We start from the raw sequence: 17,985 nt of genomic DNA, 5'->3' as shown, positions 1-17,985 counted from the left end.
ATGGTTAACTCTAAAGGAGTGGTCAGAGCAGACTAAGACCTTACTGACAGGAAAAAGCCAGCATGAGAAGACCCAGGGTAACAGGATCTGAACAAGAGGGACCAGGGCCTTGGTCAGGAACAACTTTGGTGTATTCCAGGCACAGTAGGCAGGCAAGCATGGTGGGAGGCATGGTGAGAAAGTACGAAAGATGAGGTCAGAGAGGTAGGCATGGGTGTATCTGTTATCTCCTGCTACATAACAAATCACCCCAAAGTTTAGTGATGTCGAGCTGACCAGTTATTACCTGAGACAATTTCTGAGGGTCAGGGATCTGGGAGCAACTTAGTTGTGGTGGTTCTGGGTCAGGATCTCCCAGGAGGCTGTAGTCAAGCCCTCAGCAGGGTCTGCATTCATCTGAAAGCTTGACTGGGGATGGAGGGTCCACTGCCAACATGGTTCACTCTCACAGCTGCTGGAAGAGACCTCCTTGTCCACCTCTTCATGGGGCTGCTTGAGTGTCCTCATGATGGATCCACTAACTTCCCCCAGAGTAAGCAGTCCAGGAAAGACCAAGACAGAAACAGCAATATCTATGACTTGGCATTGGAAGTCATGGTTCCAAGGATAGTGATAGATTGAGGAGATGCCCTAGAAGGGATGGGGCCAGGCAAGGAGTCTGAGGAGAAGGCATCTGTGAGGCAGAGAAGTGTGGCATCACAAAGCTGGAGACTGAAGACAGCAGCGGGGTGCTGAGACAGACATCTGACGGTGGGGCGGTGGGGGGGGGGTGGCAGGTTCTTATGGCAAATGTGATAGAAGCGGGTGTCACAGCCACAGAGGTTCCTGAAGCCCTAGGATGTCAGACCCCAGGGAGCGCACGTGCGCCACCTAGTGTTCAGTCATGGCATCCGCCAGACTCACTGCTCAGAGTGGGTGGGGCCTCTGCAGTTGAGAGCAATCTGCTTGCTGGAACAGAAAAATGGCTTTTTCTGAAGCCTGTGCTCTGGGACAACCCACAGGGGTAGGGTGGGGAGGGAGGTGGGAGGGGGGTTCAGGATGGGGGGGGACACACGTATACCTGTGGCCGATTCATGTTGATGTACGGCAGAAACCATCACAATATTGTAATTATCCTCCAATTAAAATAAATAAAAATTAAAAAAATCATAAATCCACATACACTGCTCCAAGAGAAACTAAAACTGCTGATGGAAGGTTAAGTTGGAGTGTTCTCCTTTCTTTCCCTCGACACTTTTCTTATGCCCTCATCTCTTCACGTTCTTCCATCAGTCCTTCTATTCCATGTCCTTTTCCATCCTCCATTTCTATGATACAGATCAGAGCGATGTTTCCACAAGCCAAGGAACCCCAAGGACTACTGGCAGTGACAGGAGCTAGAAGAACATCATGGAATGGATTCTTCCTCAGAGCCTTCAAAAGGAACCAACCTTGTCCACACCTTGATTTCAGGCCTCCAGAAGGAATAAATTTCTGTTGTTTAAAGCCACCCAGTGTGTGGTCATCTGTTACAATGACCACAGAAAACTAACACAACTACTTTGCAATAAACAAGAATGAATACACCCAACAACATAGCTGGATTTCAAAATGATACACAGAGTGCAAGAAAGTAGACCAAAAAAAAAAAAAAAAAAAGAACACTTGTACGGTTCTATTTATATACAATTCTGGAAAACGCAAACTAGTTTATCTTGACAAGAAAGTAATCCATAGTAGGGAGGAGCAGGGGGAAGAGTCCCAGGGCATAGGACATACTATGTTCACCATATTGATTATGATTCTTTCATGGGTGTATACCTGTCAACACTTAGACTTTCCTGGTGGCTCAGATGGTAAAGAATCTGCCTGCAAGGCAGGAGACTGGGGTTGGATCCCTGGGTCAGGAAGACCCCCGGGAGAAGGGAATGGCAACCCATTCCAGTATTCTTGCCTGGAGAATTTCATGGACAGAAGAGACTGGCAGCTATAGTCCATGAATCACAAAGAGTTGGACACGACTGAGTGACTAACACACACACTTATTCAACTGTACACTTAAATTATGTGCCCTTTATTATATGGCAATTACACCCCAAAATATGATGCTAAGACTAAGGGAGGCAAGTAAAACCCCACAAATCGATCCTGTGATGGTCATTCTGGACAATTCCTCTCTTTCCCCTAGGCTGCCTCTCTCTCTTCTGGGAGGTTGTTGTCTAATTACAATCAGGCTTTCGTCTCTCCTGTCCTGCTCCCCTTAGCCACCTACATCTCCACCCCTCAAAACCAACAGCAACAACAAGCACTCCAAAACAAACCCAAAAAGTCCTCTTTCATCCCTGGCTGGTTTTCCATTTACTTCCTTCCCTCTTTCCTGTCACTTCCAAAACTCAAGTAGTCTTTACTCTGACTTGACATCTCTCCAAAGTCTTGAGCTTTGGTTTCTTACCGAATGAATTAATCACCATATTAGTTCTAATAGTTCAAAAGTCTTTCCTCATATCTATCTTCTTTGATTTCTTTACTGCAAATCCAAGCCCTGTCTCCTCTTCTATCAGCAACTTTCTGCCAGACCCCCGCCCTCTATCTCTCTAGCATTCATGTTGTCTGGACCACTCATTTGCTTCCTTTCATGATTCACACGCCTTCCTTGCCAACATGCTGTCACACTAATCCTATCCAATCCTGCTTCATTTCAAAAGGTCAGAATTTTCACAAAATAAATAACACGTTATCAGTGACAGCCCTCCCCCATTCAGAGCTCAGGCTTGTGAAGAAGGCTCTGAAAAGGCTCCAGCGTCTGACGTTGGGCAGAAATGCAGCGTGTGGCAAGGCAACCTGCATGAGACCCAAGAGCGGCATGATAGGGCTGTGAAGCAAATTAAACAGGATCTGTCACAGAGACGAGTTGCAGGGGGAGGAGAGGGCAGAGTTCTGCTTAATCTTTTCCTGCTTTAATGAAGTATAATTGACAAATGAAATTGTACAGTATTTTAAAAATGTTTGATATACATCGTGAAATGGTTGCCCCCACCAAATTAATTAACACATCCATCATCACCTTACATATTTACTTTTTTAAAATACAATATAATGTTACCACAGAGAAGGAAATGGCAACCCACTCCAGTATTCTTGCCTGGAGAATTTCATGGACAGAGGAAGCCAGTGGGCTACAGTCCATGAGGCCGCAGAGATTCAGACACGACTGAGCAACTAACACACACGTTACCAACTAGGGTCTCCATGTTATATATTAGATCCTCAGAACTTATTTATACTGTGACTGAAAGTTAGTACCCTTTGCCCAATGAGAGCTCTACTTTTATTTTTATTTTATTTTTTTTGTTGTTGTTATGTATTTATTTGGCTGTGTTGCGTCTTAGTTGTGACATGTGGGATCTAGCTCCCTGACCAGGAATCAAACCCAGGCCCCCTACATTGGGAACGTGGAGTCTCGGCCACTGGACCACCAGGGAAGGCCGGAGAGCTCTACTTTCGATGGGTGATGAGGGAAGGCCACTCTGGGGAGGTGACATTTAAACTGAGACACAATGTAAGAAAGAAGCAGACATGCAAGGAGTTGGGCAAGACGGTTCCAGATGGACACACCAGCATTTTCAAAGCCCTGGAGTGGAAAGCAGTGTCTGGTACCCCAAGCCAAAGGAGGCATGACTGGAGGGTAGGGGGTGGCTTTCGGCATGAGAAAGAAAGTGCTGGTCGCTCAGTCATGTCTGACTCTTTGTGACCCCATGGGCTGTAGCCCTCCAGACTCCTTTGTCCATAGAATTCCCCAGGCAGGAATACTGGAGTGGGTTTAGCCATATCTTCTCCAGAGGGTCTTCCCAACCCAGGGATTGAACCCGGGTCTCCTGCATTGAAGGCAGATTCTTTACCATCTGAGCCACTTGCGGAATGAGAAGGGGCGACAGATGGCAGATGATATGCTCTTTCAGTCCTATCAAGGAATTTGGATCTTATTCTAAATGAAGTGAGAATCCAATGTCTGGCTTTCTTCCATGAGCTTTTGCCAGATGATACAGTATTTGGGGAGGTAGAATTTCACACTATAGCTATTTGAAAGAATAGCTTGAACTGAAGAAGAAAAAACTCATCTGCTTCTGCACCAAAAAAAGGATGACGAGAAAACTGAAAACCAGTCCGAGTGTGGATTTGCCAACTCCACTAGACTCGTTAGCTTTCTGGAGTTTCATGGATAAGTGTGCTGGTATAATTTGCAAAACTTGTAAAATAAATGAATTGTAGATGTATTCAAAGGATGGGAGCCGTGAATTCCCTGGCAATCCAGCAGTTGAGACGCTGCGCTTTTGTGCTTCCAGGGCAGAGGACATGGATTCAATCTCTGTTGGGAACTAAGATCCCACATGCTGCAATGCAACCAAAAAAAAAATAACAGCATAAGAAAATGACTTTGATCTCAGCGGGTTATTAAGTACTTACTTAGGGAGCAGTTGAAGAAAACTCTTTATATGATACCCAAACAAAAAACAGTTTTTACCACTTATTCTTTAAATGTTGAGCTGGGAATGAATGACTCAGTGTTTTAAAATGAGTGCCCAAAGTCTGTGGTAACTGGTTGTTGATACAGAGCTTATCCAAGGTGGTGCAGTGATTTTAACAAAGGAGGGAAGGGAAGGAAAAAAGGGACACAATGCTTTTCATTTCATTCTTATCAGCCAAGTACTGTGTTTAACTGTGTCTCAAGAATGTTAAGAAACAGTAAAAAATACTGCTTAGTATAAAAATAGTGTTTGTCATTTCTTTTTCTTCTGACCTAATTTTTTCAAATCGGGGAAGGGCCAAATCTGAGCTACGTGATGCTCTTCCTGGGTCTTCTGATTTCCTCATGGTTTTTATTTTCAGCGTTTGCACCATCCGAGCTGGCCAGTGTTAGAAGAAAGTTCTAGTCGATATTCACCTTCTGCGCCCAAATTTCCCTTACGATGTGAGTCACAGCAAATTTTCAGAAGTTGAATCATCGTGCTCTAGCATATAAAACTTTGCCAAAACAGCTGCATTTTATCTTTGGAGCCCCTGCAGATAGTAAGCCCTCACATAGTAAGCCTGTAAGCACATTGAAAAATTGAGAAAAACACATCATTTTTGTAAAACAAAGTTCTGCTGGGAAAACTTTTCTGTGTTATCTGGAGAAACTCAATCTCAATATACCAGAAAATTTTTTCGATGGTATCCACTTGGACTTTTGATGCATCCCAGGATGTTTCATGGCCCCACCCAGACTGTGCACCCCTGGGCCTGGCAGGGTTCACAGCTGCCCTCTCCTCTCTTCCCCAGCTGCCCGCAAGGCCTAACAAGGTAACAAGAATGCCCTGATTGGAATTTTAGACTGGGCTCCACTTTGGGAGCTTCTGGAGTCTTGCCAAACCAGATAGCAAAAAATTAGCCTGCAGTTCCTGACATGAGAAATTTTAGGAGAAATTGAAATCAGGAACATATGCTTTTTTTTTTTTCAAATTACACTTCAGAAAAGTCACAAGTAATCTTTAAATTTAAGGGAAAATGCTTTGGGGGAAGCTTTGGTTTATTTTGGTTACCCCTATCTGTATTCTTGTATTTGTTATTAATTTTGGAATATGGCTTCTTCCTATCAAAAGTAGTTAAATACAAATTAGACATTTGCTAAGATGAGAGTATCCAGAAGATGGTGGGCTTGGAGAGAAGAGATCCCAGCCCTGGTCCTTCCCATCCTTTAGCTTAGGGACTTTAGGAAAATCACTTAATGTCTCTGGGCTTCTCAAGAGTCAAAGGAAGGCTTGGAGAAGAGCACCAAGGTGATTATGTCAGCTCCTCCCCCCCGTTTTTTCCTTTTGCTGGTGAAAATATCTGAGAGAGAAAGAGGGGGATCCCCACCACCGACTGTCTGAAATGAGAAAGTTTGGGGACACAGAAGAAGAGGACGTGGAGAGAAAGCCTTAATACTGGGCACCATGAGCAGACCCAAAGATCACTTATTTGGGGTTGTTTTTTCTTAAAAAACTTATTGAAATATAGTTGATTTACAATGTTGTGTTAGTTTCGGGTATACAGCAAAGTGATTCAGTTATCTATCTTTTTTTAGATTCTTTTCCATCACAGGTTATTACACAATACTGAATATAATTCCCTGTGCTATACAGTAGGTATTTGTTGGTTACCTATTTTATATATAGCAGTGTGAAAGAGGACTTATTTTGAAAAAACAAAGAGCAGAGGGGAAAAAAGAAGAGACGCCCTCACACGCACACTCCACTCTCACACAGGATTCTTTTTAAAGGTAGTCAAGTGCCCAATTTCTACCTTGCGAATGCCATGTTGCTACTCATTAAGACACAGCCACAAGGAAAAGGGCACAGCTACTAAACACCTGCTCAATCTGAGAAAGACGGCCAGTAAGGAGGACAAATGTTTTTAGCTTATCCATATTTTCTGATTTGTCTACAATGAGTTCCTATAACTTATGCAATAATATTGAAAATATTTTATAAGTGAATAAGCGGAAGACAGATTTTTTCTTTTTTCATCTTTGCATCTGTCTTCTTTGTCTTCTGAAAATGGCAGGATTCCCTGGAAATAGAGATGTTTCTTGCTGTTGGTTTTGAGAATGGTAGTTAATTAACTGTAGTTGATCTTCACAGTATTGGAATGAGGGTGATCTGATGCCCTCAGTAGTCTAACACTATTTAACATAAAATATTAAGGAATGACAATCAGGGAGCCATGTATCAGTATATTTTCTTAACATTTTTTATTATTCCAAATTGTAAACGTTTAAACTTTTATTTATTTTCTGTTATTATAAAGGGAGTAGAATAAAATCCTTGGGAAAAATACTATCAAAGATGATGAGGATATAGAGAAGACTTTAAAATGAGAGAAACAGGTTTAAAACAGGTCTTTTATTTGAATACTGAATACATTCTATTTGTACAGAGTGTGCTGGGGATGAAGTTTATTAAAGAAAAAAAAAAACCACTGGCAGAAATACAATTAAAATGGATAAAAGAATCAAATATAACACAAATGAAAAATAGATACAAGAGCATTCTGTGAAGCCCACTTAGGGCGTTCCATCATCTGATAAGTTAGTTTATAATTTAAACTTACTCCAGGCCTGAGTATTTGGAACCACCATCTATAAAACACGACATAAAAAATCAAAGAGCACATCACAATTTATGATGTATATCACAATTTCATGAAAATATCTTTAATGAAATCAGAATCTAACAAATAGAAAACAGTTAAACTATTTATTTAAAAAAAACAAAAATCCCTCAAAGTAGTGTCCATATTAGAGGCAACAGTGTTTCTTGGGTCGTTTCCAACATAAAATAAGACCACATTGAACATTCCATACTGGAATTTATCTTTTCAGTACAAACAGTAGGCTTCTGCCCGTTACAGCAGAACGACTCGGATTTAGTTTTCACTTCCTCTGGATTCTCAAAGCAGCAGTAAGACAAGTCTCAGGATCATCAAGAGGCTGGATTAAAATAAAAGACAGGCCGGGGGAGGTGACTCGCGAGGTGAAGGAAGGCTCACGTGCCCACCTGACCTGGGTGGTACTAGACCCTGGCTTCCAGGGTGCGGCTCTGCTGCTGCTCCCCGGGCCAGAGATGCTCTCAGGATCCCTGTACTTCAACTTCCCAGATGTGACTGAACTGGCCACTTAAAAAATGTCCAGTAAGTGAAGGAGAAAAATCAGAATTCAATGTTCTGAAAATCTGGGCTGAACTTTCATATGAGAAAGGTTAGGAAACAAAATTTTCAATAGTTAGTAAAGGCAAGGAGCTTGAAAAACTCATCAAAGGGCAATTTGGGGTGCATTACAATCTCAGCTCCTTTCCATGCTGGGAGTCTTATCCTTTTAACCTGTACTCTGACTTTCCACCACCAAGTATCATTATTAGCACGGCACTCTCATTAGAAAGCAGCCCTGTATAATCACATTTTCATTCCCAAATCATAAACATTATATCCAGCCACACTAGAAAATTCTATTGAAAAGTAGAAAGCAGAAAATTTCTCACTCCGTTACCACCTAGAGATTACTAATATGAAGTATTTCCTTCCTTCCTATCTTGTTTTTCTATATACAGACTTTCAAAAAATTGAGATCACATTATATCTGGTTGTTTATTCTGTTTTCATCTCCTATTTTGTCATTAATATTTTCAAACATCACTAAATGGTTTTTGAAAACATGAGATGCAATGCTTGCTCAATATTCCACTAAGTGGACAAAACAATTATTGAACCATTTCCTTACTCGTGAATTTTCAAGCTGCTTCTAATTTTTCAGTTCATCATGTCTTCAACTAGATACAGAGTTGCAATAAACATCAGTCTTTGTATACATCTCATTATTTCTTTAGCATAAATTGCCAAAAGTGAAAAGGTACATCAAAGAAAATGAACACATTGACAGCTTTCAACATATAAAGGCAGCTTCCAAGAAGAATTTAAAATGTTATGCACAAATTTTTACTTAGGAATGTGCTTAATCTCATGGAAAGAATTACTGAGATTAAGAGAAACGTGAAGCTTATTAAGTTTTCTCCCTTAAAAACTCAAAATAACTGTGAGAGACTGTCACTGTTGAACTCTCTAAGAGAGAGATCAGATTTAAATGAATACACTTACTGTCTCAGACAGGTAAATCCTGAGAAAAAATGAGGCTGATTTTAATTCTTTATACTGAAAAAAGGTAATTGTGTACATGTGATCAGATACTACAGCAACACTAAGTATATTTGATAAAAACATTCCCAGGCATGTAAATGTCAGCAATTGATTGAATGGATGATGTTTTAAGGTTTTATAGTCATGCTGACTGTAATAAAAATTACCTTGACCTTTCAAGTTAAAACTGACTTTTGCCCAAAATTCAGCACTTCAAAATGACAGCAGAGGAAAGAATAGATCAAAATAGGTTTTTCTTACCTTAAACCTGCAATCAGTCCAGCTGGCATGATTTTCTTGGATCTCTTAAATCTTACCCCCATTATGGTGGCCAGGAAGAAAGCTGTAACTAAAAAGCAGACCAGTGCATGAACCAGGGTCTCAAACATGTTATCAGTGCTTGCTTATGAAACAGATGGATTTGATTTTAGCTTTCTAATATAACAACGATTATGTGTTGGTACCGAGTTGCTATGTTCTTGAAAAGATAAAGTGTTCTGTCAAAATACTTTATAAATTAGCTAATCAAAAAGGTTTGAGTAAACAAGCATGTTAAAATTCATTACTGAAATATCTTGAGAAGAAAAAGTGTTTTGCTAACTTAAATTTCTATTTATAGAGCACTCCCGGGAAGGTCTGGACTGGATCTCGTTCAGGTTGCTTCAAGAACACCAGGCAGTACGCCTAGACGCACAGGGGACATCCAACAAACGGAAGGAAAAGAATCAGCTTCTAAAGTGAATCTTTAAAGTAAGGCCTGAGTAATAAAATAATAGTAGGAAAAGGCTGACTTTATTTTGTAGCATTCCATTTCGAAAAAATGAATGCCTGGAGACGAAATATATAACAACTGTCTAATAATAATACTAAATTCAGAAGCACCATACCAGCCTTTCAGGAGCTGGACCACTATGATAAGAGATTATGTAAGAGACTAGGCCATTGATACCACAATTTAAGAACAACTTTCAAGGCAAAATCAGTAAATGAAGGAGAAAAATCAGAATTCTATGTTCTGAAAATCTGGGCTGGCTGATTTGCTGGGTTGATATGGCACACAAATCAACATGACTGGCAATAACATATATTAACTGTTTAAGTGCATATGAATACAATGCCCAATATATGTATATCTTTTTTTAAAAAAATATTTATCTATTTATTTGGCTGTGTCAGGTCTTAGTTGCAGCATGTGGGATCTAGTGCCCTGACAAGAAGTTCAGACCTACACTCCCTGCATTAGAAGGCAAAGTCTTAACCATTGGACAGCCATGGAAGTCCCAGCCTTGCTTTTCTAGGTTAAATCTTAAGGCAAAGTGGGATCTAAAAGCAGTTTGTGAATTCAATAAAATAACCCAATTCTGTCTTTTTTTAGATATTTTCACAGTAACATAAACTATGCTAACATGCATTTAGGAGGGTTAGCAGAAAATTCAGACATAATTCCTAGTTTTTTCTAATTTTATTTTCTCTTCCTAGTAACAAACTTTACAGAAATCTTCTTCTGAGGCCTGGCAGCCACATCATTACTTTTGATCAGGTCTGTGTAGAAAGGAAAAACAATAGTGTTCCATCTCCATACAAGCATTTTGCCACCTGCCATCTGACCGGTATTTTCTAGGACACCTGGGCTGGGTATTAAAAAGCTACCCCCAAGCTTTGATTTTGCATAACCAGGAAAAAAATGCCTTACACAGTGACAGCTTTACATCTCGCTTGTCATTGGAGACACGGTAAGCTCCATAGCCAGCCAAAAATCCAACAGAAAGACCAGCAATCAGAGACAGAACACCACCTGGAGGGGAAGAAAAAGTAAGGATTCAGATAGAAAATCCTCAAATGAAGACATGCCTTTATCACTTAATGTGTGTTATATGCAACAAGTGGAAAAAATGTGTTTCTTCTTGGGCACTGTAACTGGACAAGGCCAAATCAGGTATCCACTATCCATGGACAGTTTCTAAGAAATGACTGTTTCATGCTGAACCCCAAGTACACAGCAATAGGAGGGATGGGTGTGGTGATAAAGCCTCCCTTGTAGTAGTGCTTCTAATGGTGACCGCATGATCTTAGACAATTATCTAACTTCTTTATGCCCCTCTTTTATCCCCCCTATTGTCTTTGCCTCTATTATTTCACTCTCAGGTTGTGATGATAAAAATAAGATAAATGATGTGTTCAATTCATGGAGGTAGTGGGGGTCCTGTGCAAACTAAGCAGTGGTTGTGTCCTGAATAATTAACAAAGCTTCCAGCCTCAACACATCAGGACTCAAGGGTGGATCACGACCACAATGAGTAACAGGAAAAACTCGGTCACTGATTCAGCTAACCAGCTGCCAACCCATCCCCTCCCCCACCCAGTACCTGCCCAGTGTTGCCCGGGCACTGGGACAGACAGAGAGGACTTCCTGTGCCCCGGGTAGGGAGCAAGAGGGCACATGCCAGCGATATTGTGACCAACACACATAGTCCCCACTTCAGGGCACTCACTCTATTTAGAATCTATCAGATTGGAATCTCTAGGGTCAAGGCACCTCTGGGGTTTTTTTTGGGGGGGAGAGGGATTTAAATGTATCATTTATTTTTATTAATTTATTTTTATGAAGTATAGTTGATTTACAGTGTTGTGTTAGTTACTGGTGTACAGCAAAGTGATTCAGTTACAAGGCATCTCTGTTTTTTAAACATCTGCAGGAAATTCAGATTGCAGCAGGTACAGAAATGCACATACACACACACACCCATCCAGAAATAGAAGCCACAAGCTCTAGGTTCTAGCTTAATTCTTCAGGTAACAAGTGGAAGAAGATGCCTTATAACTGAAGTAACCCTCTCCTGCCACACCCTCCAGCAACCCCAACACACACACATACACACACACACATGCTCTCTCTCTCTCTTTTTCCTACACCTCAAAAAATCACTAAAAGAAGTAACCTTCAAAACCATATAGACCTGAAATTCAAGTCCCCCAATGTCACTATAAAACAGTCTTCAAAATATAACTTCATTTTATGAATTTCTTAAAAAAATAAGAAAGAGAAATGTGGAACACTATGACTATATAAATGCATTTACCTCAAAACAAAGTAAAATAGAAAACTTGGCCTTTCATTTTTCTCTGTGAAAGTCCTTTATTTTATCAACTGCGTGTTTTCTCCATCTTGGGACAGAGATGAAGAGACTACTTCAGATATTATACCTAAGTACTGAACAAATTTTCTGTTCCAACACACAATATCAACATAATTCAGTTTTTTGACACTTTTGCGACCCCATGGACTATATAGTCCATGGAATTCTCCAGGCCAGAATACTGGAGTGGGTAGCTGTTCCCTTCTCCAGGGGATCTTCCCAACCCAGGGATCAAACCCAGGTCTCCCACATTGCAGGTGGATTCTTTACCAGCCTGAGCCACAAGGGAAGCCCTTTTGACACTATGAATATGTAAAAAAACCAAACAAACTCATCTGATAATAAGTGAGTAGCCCAGAGGAAGTTAAGTCAATTAATTATGCAACTGATATTAACAGAAGAAGGGAAACCCAGATGCCCAGGCTCTGGAATGACAGGCTCTGTTCACCCAGCCCCAGGGAACCCCCCTTCTTCCCCGAATCTTCCCACCACATGCTGGTTCTCAGCCACTTGAGGACTTCATTAGCTTCCTGTCCTATTTATCGACTCCTCAGATGATTCCAGCACAACCTCCCACCAGGTCCTTTTGATGAAAAATCTCGTTTGGCCTCACCTCTCCGCTTATATCCCAAAATGCTTCCGAATGTCACCAGGGCTGCATAACCAAAACCAATCAGGTCCATTGGCAAGGTTCAAGTCTAAAGCAAGGGGGAAGGGACATATTTTACAAGATAAAAAGAGTCTGGGAGAGCAAATGTATATAAAAATGATGTGCATTCCACAGAATTATATAAATTAATTTCTCTAGTCCACTAAGAAAAGGGCAGCTAGATCTTCCCCTCTCCCAACACTCAGCCGCCGTCCCCCCATCCTCATCACTCTCAAGATCACTCAGGGAGACACCTGAGGCTGATTTTCCTCTCCTGTCTGCAAGACTTGCTGTCCTCTCAGTTAGGGATGGAGAAGGCAATGGGACCCCACTCCAGTACTCTTGCCTGGAAAATCCCATGGACAGAGGAGCCTGGTAGGCTACAGTCCATGGGGTCGCTAAGAGTCGGACACGACTGAAGCGACTTAGCAGCAGCAGCAGCAGCAGTTGGGGACGCCCTTCCACCTCCCCAGCAGGACTTCTGCTCTGGTTAGCCCAGTCTTCTAGCGGGGCAGTGACCCTGCCATGTTCACTTTGCACTCCGGTGCCTGGAACTTGCCCCCTTCTCCCCCACGTACATTCTCTACGCACCATCTCCCTCTGAACCGCCTTTCCTTCTCAGCCACACCCCTAACACCCTTAACAACGCCCCTTCGCAGCCACACCCCTAACACCCGTAACCACGCCCCTTCGCAGCCACACCCCTAACCTCCTTAACCACTCCCACCTGCAGCATCCACCTGGTATGAAGGAGCTGCTCTTCTAACTTCCTTGACCTTAATTCTACCTTGTAATTCTTTCCTTTCTGTACCCACTCCTCCTCACACCTAGGAACAGGAAAGAGGTAACATGGACGTGTGCTTGTTCACTGATTCCCTTTCAACGTGCTCTTTGCTTTGTTGTGAGACAGCTCTCCTGTGGTGGCAGAGACGCCCACGCTAGGTCCACGGTAAACCACTGAAGGATGCAATGCAATGCGGCCCTGGCAGGAAGTTAACTGAGTGGCCGTGAGATCCTGCAGGCCTCACAGCAGCAGCTAAAACACCCACGGGTGAAAAGTTCGAAGAACTCCACGGAAATCCTGCCTGGAATTTTCCAAGACGTAGGAGAAAGAGTGCTGGCTACAGGCTGGACATATGGTGTCTGGTCACTAGTGGCTGCTGGACCCTGGACCATGCCCATCCCTAAAAGGCCAACTCCCCCAAAGTGAGGGGAATAGATGAGATAAGCTCTAGAGTTTTGTTTTGTTTTAATTTTAAGATTCCTGGCGGTGACTGCACATCTTTTTACATCTCTATTTTCTCCATGGGAAAAATAATTATCTTTGTATACACGAGGAATGGTATATGAGAATTTTTTGTATTTTCACAATTTTCTCACTGTTTGCTATTTAGGTTAACCTGGTCTTTAATTCTCTGTAGCAACTGGTAACAAACTCGCCCAGAAGAATGGAAAAGGAGAGTAAGCTAGCACTTACTGTGAGGAAGGGTCTGGGGTTGGGAGCCCAAGGCACAGGAGGTGATGGCGCTGAAAAGGAGGCAATGATGGAAAATTCTCAATGTCTGTGGGATGAAGAATTAAAACAGGATGGTTGTTGATGCCCAAGAAGTGGTCCAGTGGGGCTAAATATAGAAGAAGGACCTGTGTTCCAAAACCATGGATAAATCATAATGAGGATGTCTTTCCTGAGCAGTTACCACGTGCCAGGCACTACTGTAAGGCCTTGTATGTATCAACTAATTTAATTATCACCACGACCCTACAAGGTAAGTACTGTCATTATCCACTTTACAGATGAGGCAACTAAGCACAGAAAAGGCAAGCTGCAGCCCCGAGGTAACACAGCAGAACCAAGATAGCAGACTCAGAGAAGTTTCATTCCTAATCAGTAGTACTTCCAAAAACTAAGTTCGTTGCCAAAAGAGTGAACGTGCAAGTGAGACTGAAGTTCCTGAAAGTTTTGCATTCTGTGTTAAGCACTTCTTGGCCTTGTAACTTAGCCCACACTGAACTGTCTTCCACCTGGAGACCTATCACCCTCAGCCCTGTGAGCACCTCACATCCAGTCCTACTTCCTGTCTTTCTCAAGGAGCCCACCACATTCCACAGTGTATGCTTGGCTTCACCAACGTGTAATGTTAGGCACATTCCTTAATCTCTCTGTATCTCAGTTTCTCCATCTGTAAAATAGGGATAATAAAAATACCTACCTCACAGAGTTGCTGTGGTGATAAAATGAGTTAACGCTGTAAGGCACTCAGAACCCATGCCTGGCACACACTGAACATCCGACAAATATTAGCTGCTCAAATGATGATTCCTCTCTTTCACTCTTACACCCATTTTTAAGCTTGACGTGAACAAGGGCAATACTATTTCAGCACAATGAGAAATCAACTGAGGCAGGGTGGATTTATGATGCAGGTGTTCATAGACTCAAACCATAATATTACTGATAAACTTGCATGTATACTCAATTACATCAATGACTATCTCTTGGGTGTCTTCTATGTGCAGGCAGCAGGAAGAGACGGAAAGCCCCACTGATGGACACGGCCCTGGTCTTCCAGGACTTCCAGTGCAGCACTGGGAAGGGCGCAGTTGCATGAGGGAGCCCTCAGAGGAGAGGCACAGGCCCTATAACCGGGAGCTTCACCCTCCCAGGCTGGGAGCCTAAGCTTCATTCTGTGAGGAAGCAGGGACCCAGCTGGGGCCTTGAGGAGGGCAGGAGTAAAGCAAGGGAGGAGGCTGGCAAGGAAGGGTGTGTCGGAGGCAGAAGGGAGACACCTACAAACGCCTAGTGGCATGAGACAGCATGGCATGGTTTTAAAATGGAGAGAAGTGCAAGGGGTGTGAAAAGAGCGGGCGCTGGTGAGTAAGGGCCAGACTACTCCTGGAAACCCTGTAAAGGGAGTCTGGTAAAGATGGGCTGGGAGGCTGATGCAGTAAGCCAAGCAAGAGATGATGGTGGTCTGGCCTGCAGAAATGAGAGTGGAGTGAGGTGGACAGGTCAGGGGGCTGAATCAACAAGCCCAGGGTTGGGGGGTGTCAGGGAAGGGATGAGTCTCTGGCTTGGACCACTAGTGGGGAGGAGAGCCTTGCTATTGTTTTCTGAGACAGGAAAACATCTTCAGTCTAAGATGAGCAACACAGTCAGGAAACACCCTTACATACAGAGGTGAAGTTATGAGGGAGATCACTCATCATCAGGTGCTAACTTAGAGATCTAATTTTTTTCCTTAAGTCAATCACCTGCTTGGAAGGCTGGTTCCTTTCCCTCCTCTGAGCCCCCCAGTTTTTCCTCTGACCCTCTCTTGGGGCCCTGATGTACAGTCACTTCCGTTGAGCTCTCTCCTCTGCGGCCAGTCAAGCTCCTTGAGGACTAAACTCAGGAATAACTTCTGCCTTAAGATACTCTGAAACCGACCTTCCCTCGGTATAGTTCCATTGCCAGGAAAAAGCCCTTCATCTCCTTAGGGAACTGAGTGTTGTTCTAAGGAGGCAAAAGAAATCTATTCTCAGCTCTTGTAAGGGTTTACAGCGAAAATCCAAACAAAAGGCAATTTGCCCTGTTGCTTCTTTTCCCTTGCAGGACCGTCTGATTTGCTCAGAATCACACAGGAAAGCCACAGGCTGCGTTAACAAGGCGGGGACGGGAATAAGGATGCTGTGCGCGACGCATCACGTGCTCCCAACGCAAATGCGATGCCCAGCCCTTGGAAAGGTCAGAAAGCATCTTGGGTGCAATGCAGCAAAATGATTTACTGCACAGCGCACAAAACTAGGTGACAGGGCCCTGCCTAGTCTCTAAGCCCTCCAAAATTTGGGGAACCCACTAAGAGATCTCCTTAAGCTATTATATAAAAAGCAATTCCATATGCTGAGTATCAATAATTACCTACCTTTGAATTCCTTGGGGCTCGAAAGACATTTTCGAGTGAAGTCTGGGTGGTGCTGGGAAGGTCTGAAAACTTACTAAGCATTTCTGCGATGATCCAAGGGCCCCACCCACTTCTCCATCTCTCCCTAGCTCCGGGAAGGGAGGAGGGAGGACAGGTAGGAGATTCAGGACCTTGGAAGGAAGAAATTCTGGGACTTCCCAGAAAAAGGAGAGAAGCGATCCCCGGAAGAGGAGACTCCACCCCCTGCAAAATCTTCCCTAGTTTCTCGGCATCGTTATCTGCCTATTTCTGCACCTTTGCATGAAAATTATGGGCAGAAAGATCTCGAGGTACAGCCAGATGTACAGCTCACCTGCAGCCTCAAGCTCTCCCCGCGGCTGAAAAGAAAAAAGTTGGAAACCAGCTACGGGAAAACTTCGTACCTGGAACCGGGAAGCTAACCTCGCCGCCAGCGTCTTCCCACTCTGAGAGCTCGCCTTCCAGCACTGGGCGGGGCTACTGGTTCCAGGAAGCACCGGCCCCGCCCCCGAACGCGCATGCGCTGCATCCGTTCCTCCGCAGCTCGGTGCTATCCTGCTGGTGCCCTCCCGGCGCAGCTGAGGTTGTTACTTCGCTGTACCACCTGCAGTGCCGGCGCTGTAGCATCCCAGGCGGCGGCCACACCTGGTCACTCGTTCGGGACCCGGCCACTTGCTCCGGCGGCCCGGCTTTCGGGCCTGGCCCTGATCCTGGGACTGGAGTCTGCTGCCCCCTGCCGGGCGGAGCGAGACTGGGCGTGGAGCTGAGTGTAATGAGGGTTCCGGATGGCAAAAGATTTTTAACCGGTGAAGAGATTCCTTCATTTAAGGGGCGTTTGTGGGGCCTCTCGAGCAGGCCTTTTACGTACACTCCAGCAGATTGACCCCATTTTCAGCGGAGGGAGCTAAGGTTCGGAGAGGCGAAGGAGTTTTCCACAGACTCAACTGCTAAGTGGGGTACAAAGGTCAGAGCCCGAGTTTGTCTGGTTTCAAAGCCCGAGCACCCGTCATTACATCGCACCATCTACGACGTTTTCTAGATGTGGTGCGGAGAGCAGCATCCTGGTAAAACCGAGGATTTGCCGGGCTTAAGTACCTGAAGGGACCAGGTACAGAGTGCCAGGTACAGAGTGAAAGGCACTAAATCATGTCTAATTCCATAATAACACGTTCCCAGGGATAAACCTGTGAATCCTGCCTCCAGGCTACAACTTCTCATCTCACTCCATTTTTGCCTTCCAGGCCACTTGCCAGTAACTACAACCCTCTTCCTTATATAATAGCTCTTCAGATTTGAAGAAGGCTGTCATCTAGGCTGTCGCTCTGTCGTGTCCGACTCTTTTCGACCCCATGGACTGTAGCCCGCCAGGCGCCTCTGTCCATGGAATTCTCCAGGCCAGAATACTGGAGTGGGTTGCCGTTCCCGTCTCCAGGGGGTCTTCCCAACCCAAGGATCGAACCCAGGTCACCTGCATTGCAGGCAGACTCTTGACCGTCTGAGCCACCAGGAAAGCGTCATCTAGGGTTCATCAAGTAGCTCTAGGGGTGCCGTGGGGTTGGGAATAATAGAATTTCTTAAAGTTAAAAAAAGAAAC

The 17,985-nt window shown here is 43.8% G+C and overlaps 1 protein-coding gene and 1 long non-coding RNA gene across 2 annotated transcripts; both read right to left on the bottom strand.

The window, feature by feature from the left end:
- Window positions 1–2,917: 2,917 nt before the first annotated feature.
- On the bottom strand, window positions 2,918–5,067 carry LOC145516253 (uncharacterized). The gene is made up of 2 exons (XR_014061241.1): window positions 4,922–5,067; window positions 2,918–4,370 (listed from the first exon to the last, which is right to left on the bottom strand). It is a non-coding gene; the product is annotated as an uncharacterized LOC145516253 (long non-coding RNA).
- Window positions 5,068–6,880: 1,813 nt separating this feature from the next.
- On the bottom strand, window positions 6,881–16,860 carry TMEM14A (transmembrane protein 14A). The gene is made up of 6 exons (XM_081517387.1): window positions 16,796–16,860; window positions 13,949–14,033; window positions 12,436–12,520; window positions 10,379–10,480; window positions 8,947–9,034; window positions 6,881–7,486 (listed from the first exon to the last, which is right to left on the bottom strand). The coding sequence occupies exons 3-6, from the start codon at window positions 12,503–12,505 to the stop codon at window positions 7,447–7,449; spliced, it is 300 nt and encodes a 99-aa protein (XP_081373513.1). The 5' UTR covers window positions 12,506–12,520; window positions 13,949–14,033; window positions 16,796–16,860; the 3' UTR covers window positions 6,881–7,446.
- Between the last annotated feature and the right edge of the window lie 1,125 nt (window positions 16,861–17,985).

Source organism: Giraffa tippelskirchi, chromosome 8 (genome assembly GCF_054371585.1).
Source record: "Giraffa tippelskirchi isolate mGirTip1 chromosome 8, T2T-mGirTip1v1.2.pri, whole genome shotgun sequence".
NCBI classification, from domain to species: domain Eukaryota; kingdom Metazoa; phylum Chordata; class Mammalia; order Artiodactyla; family Giraffidae; genus Giraffa; species Giraffa tippelskirchi.
This window is presented reverse-complemented; position numbering and strand designations above follow the sequence as displayed.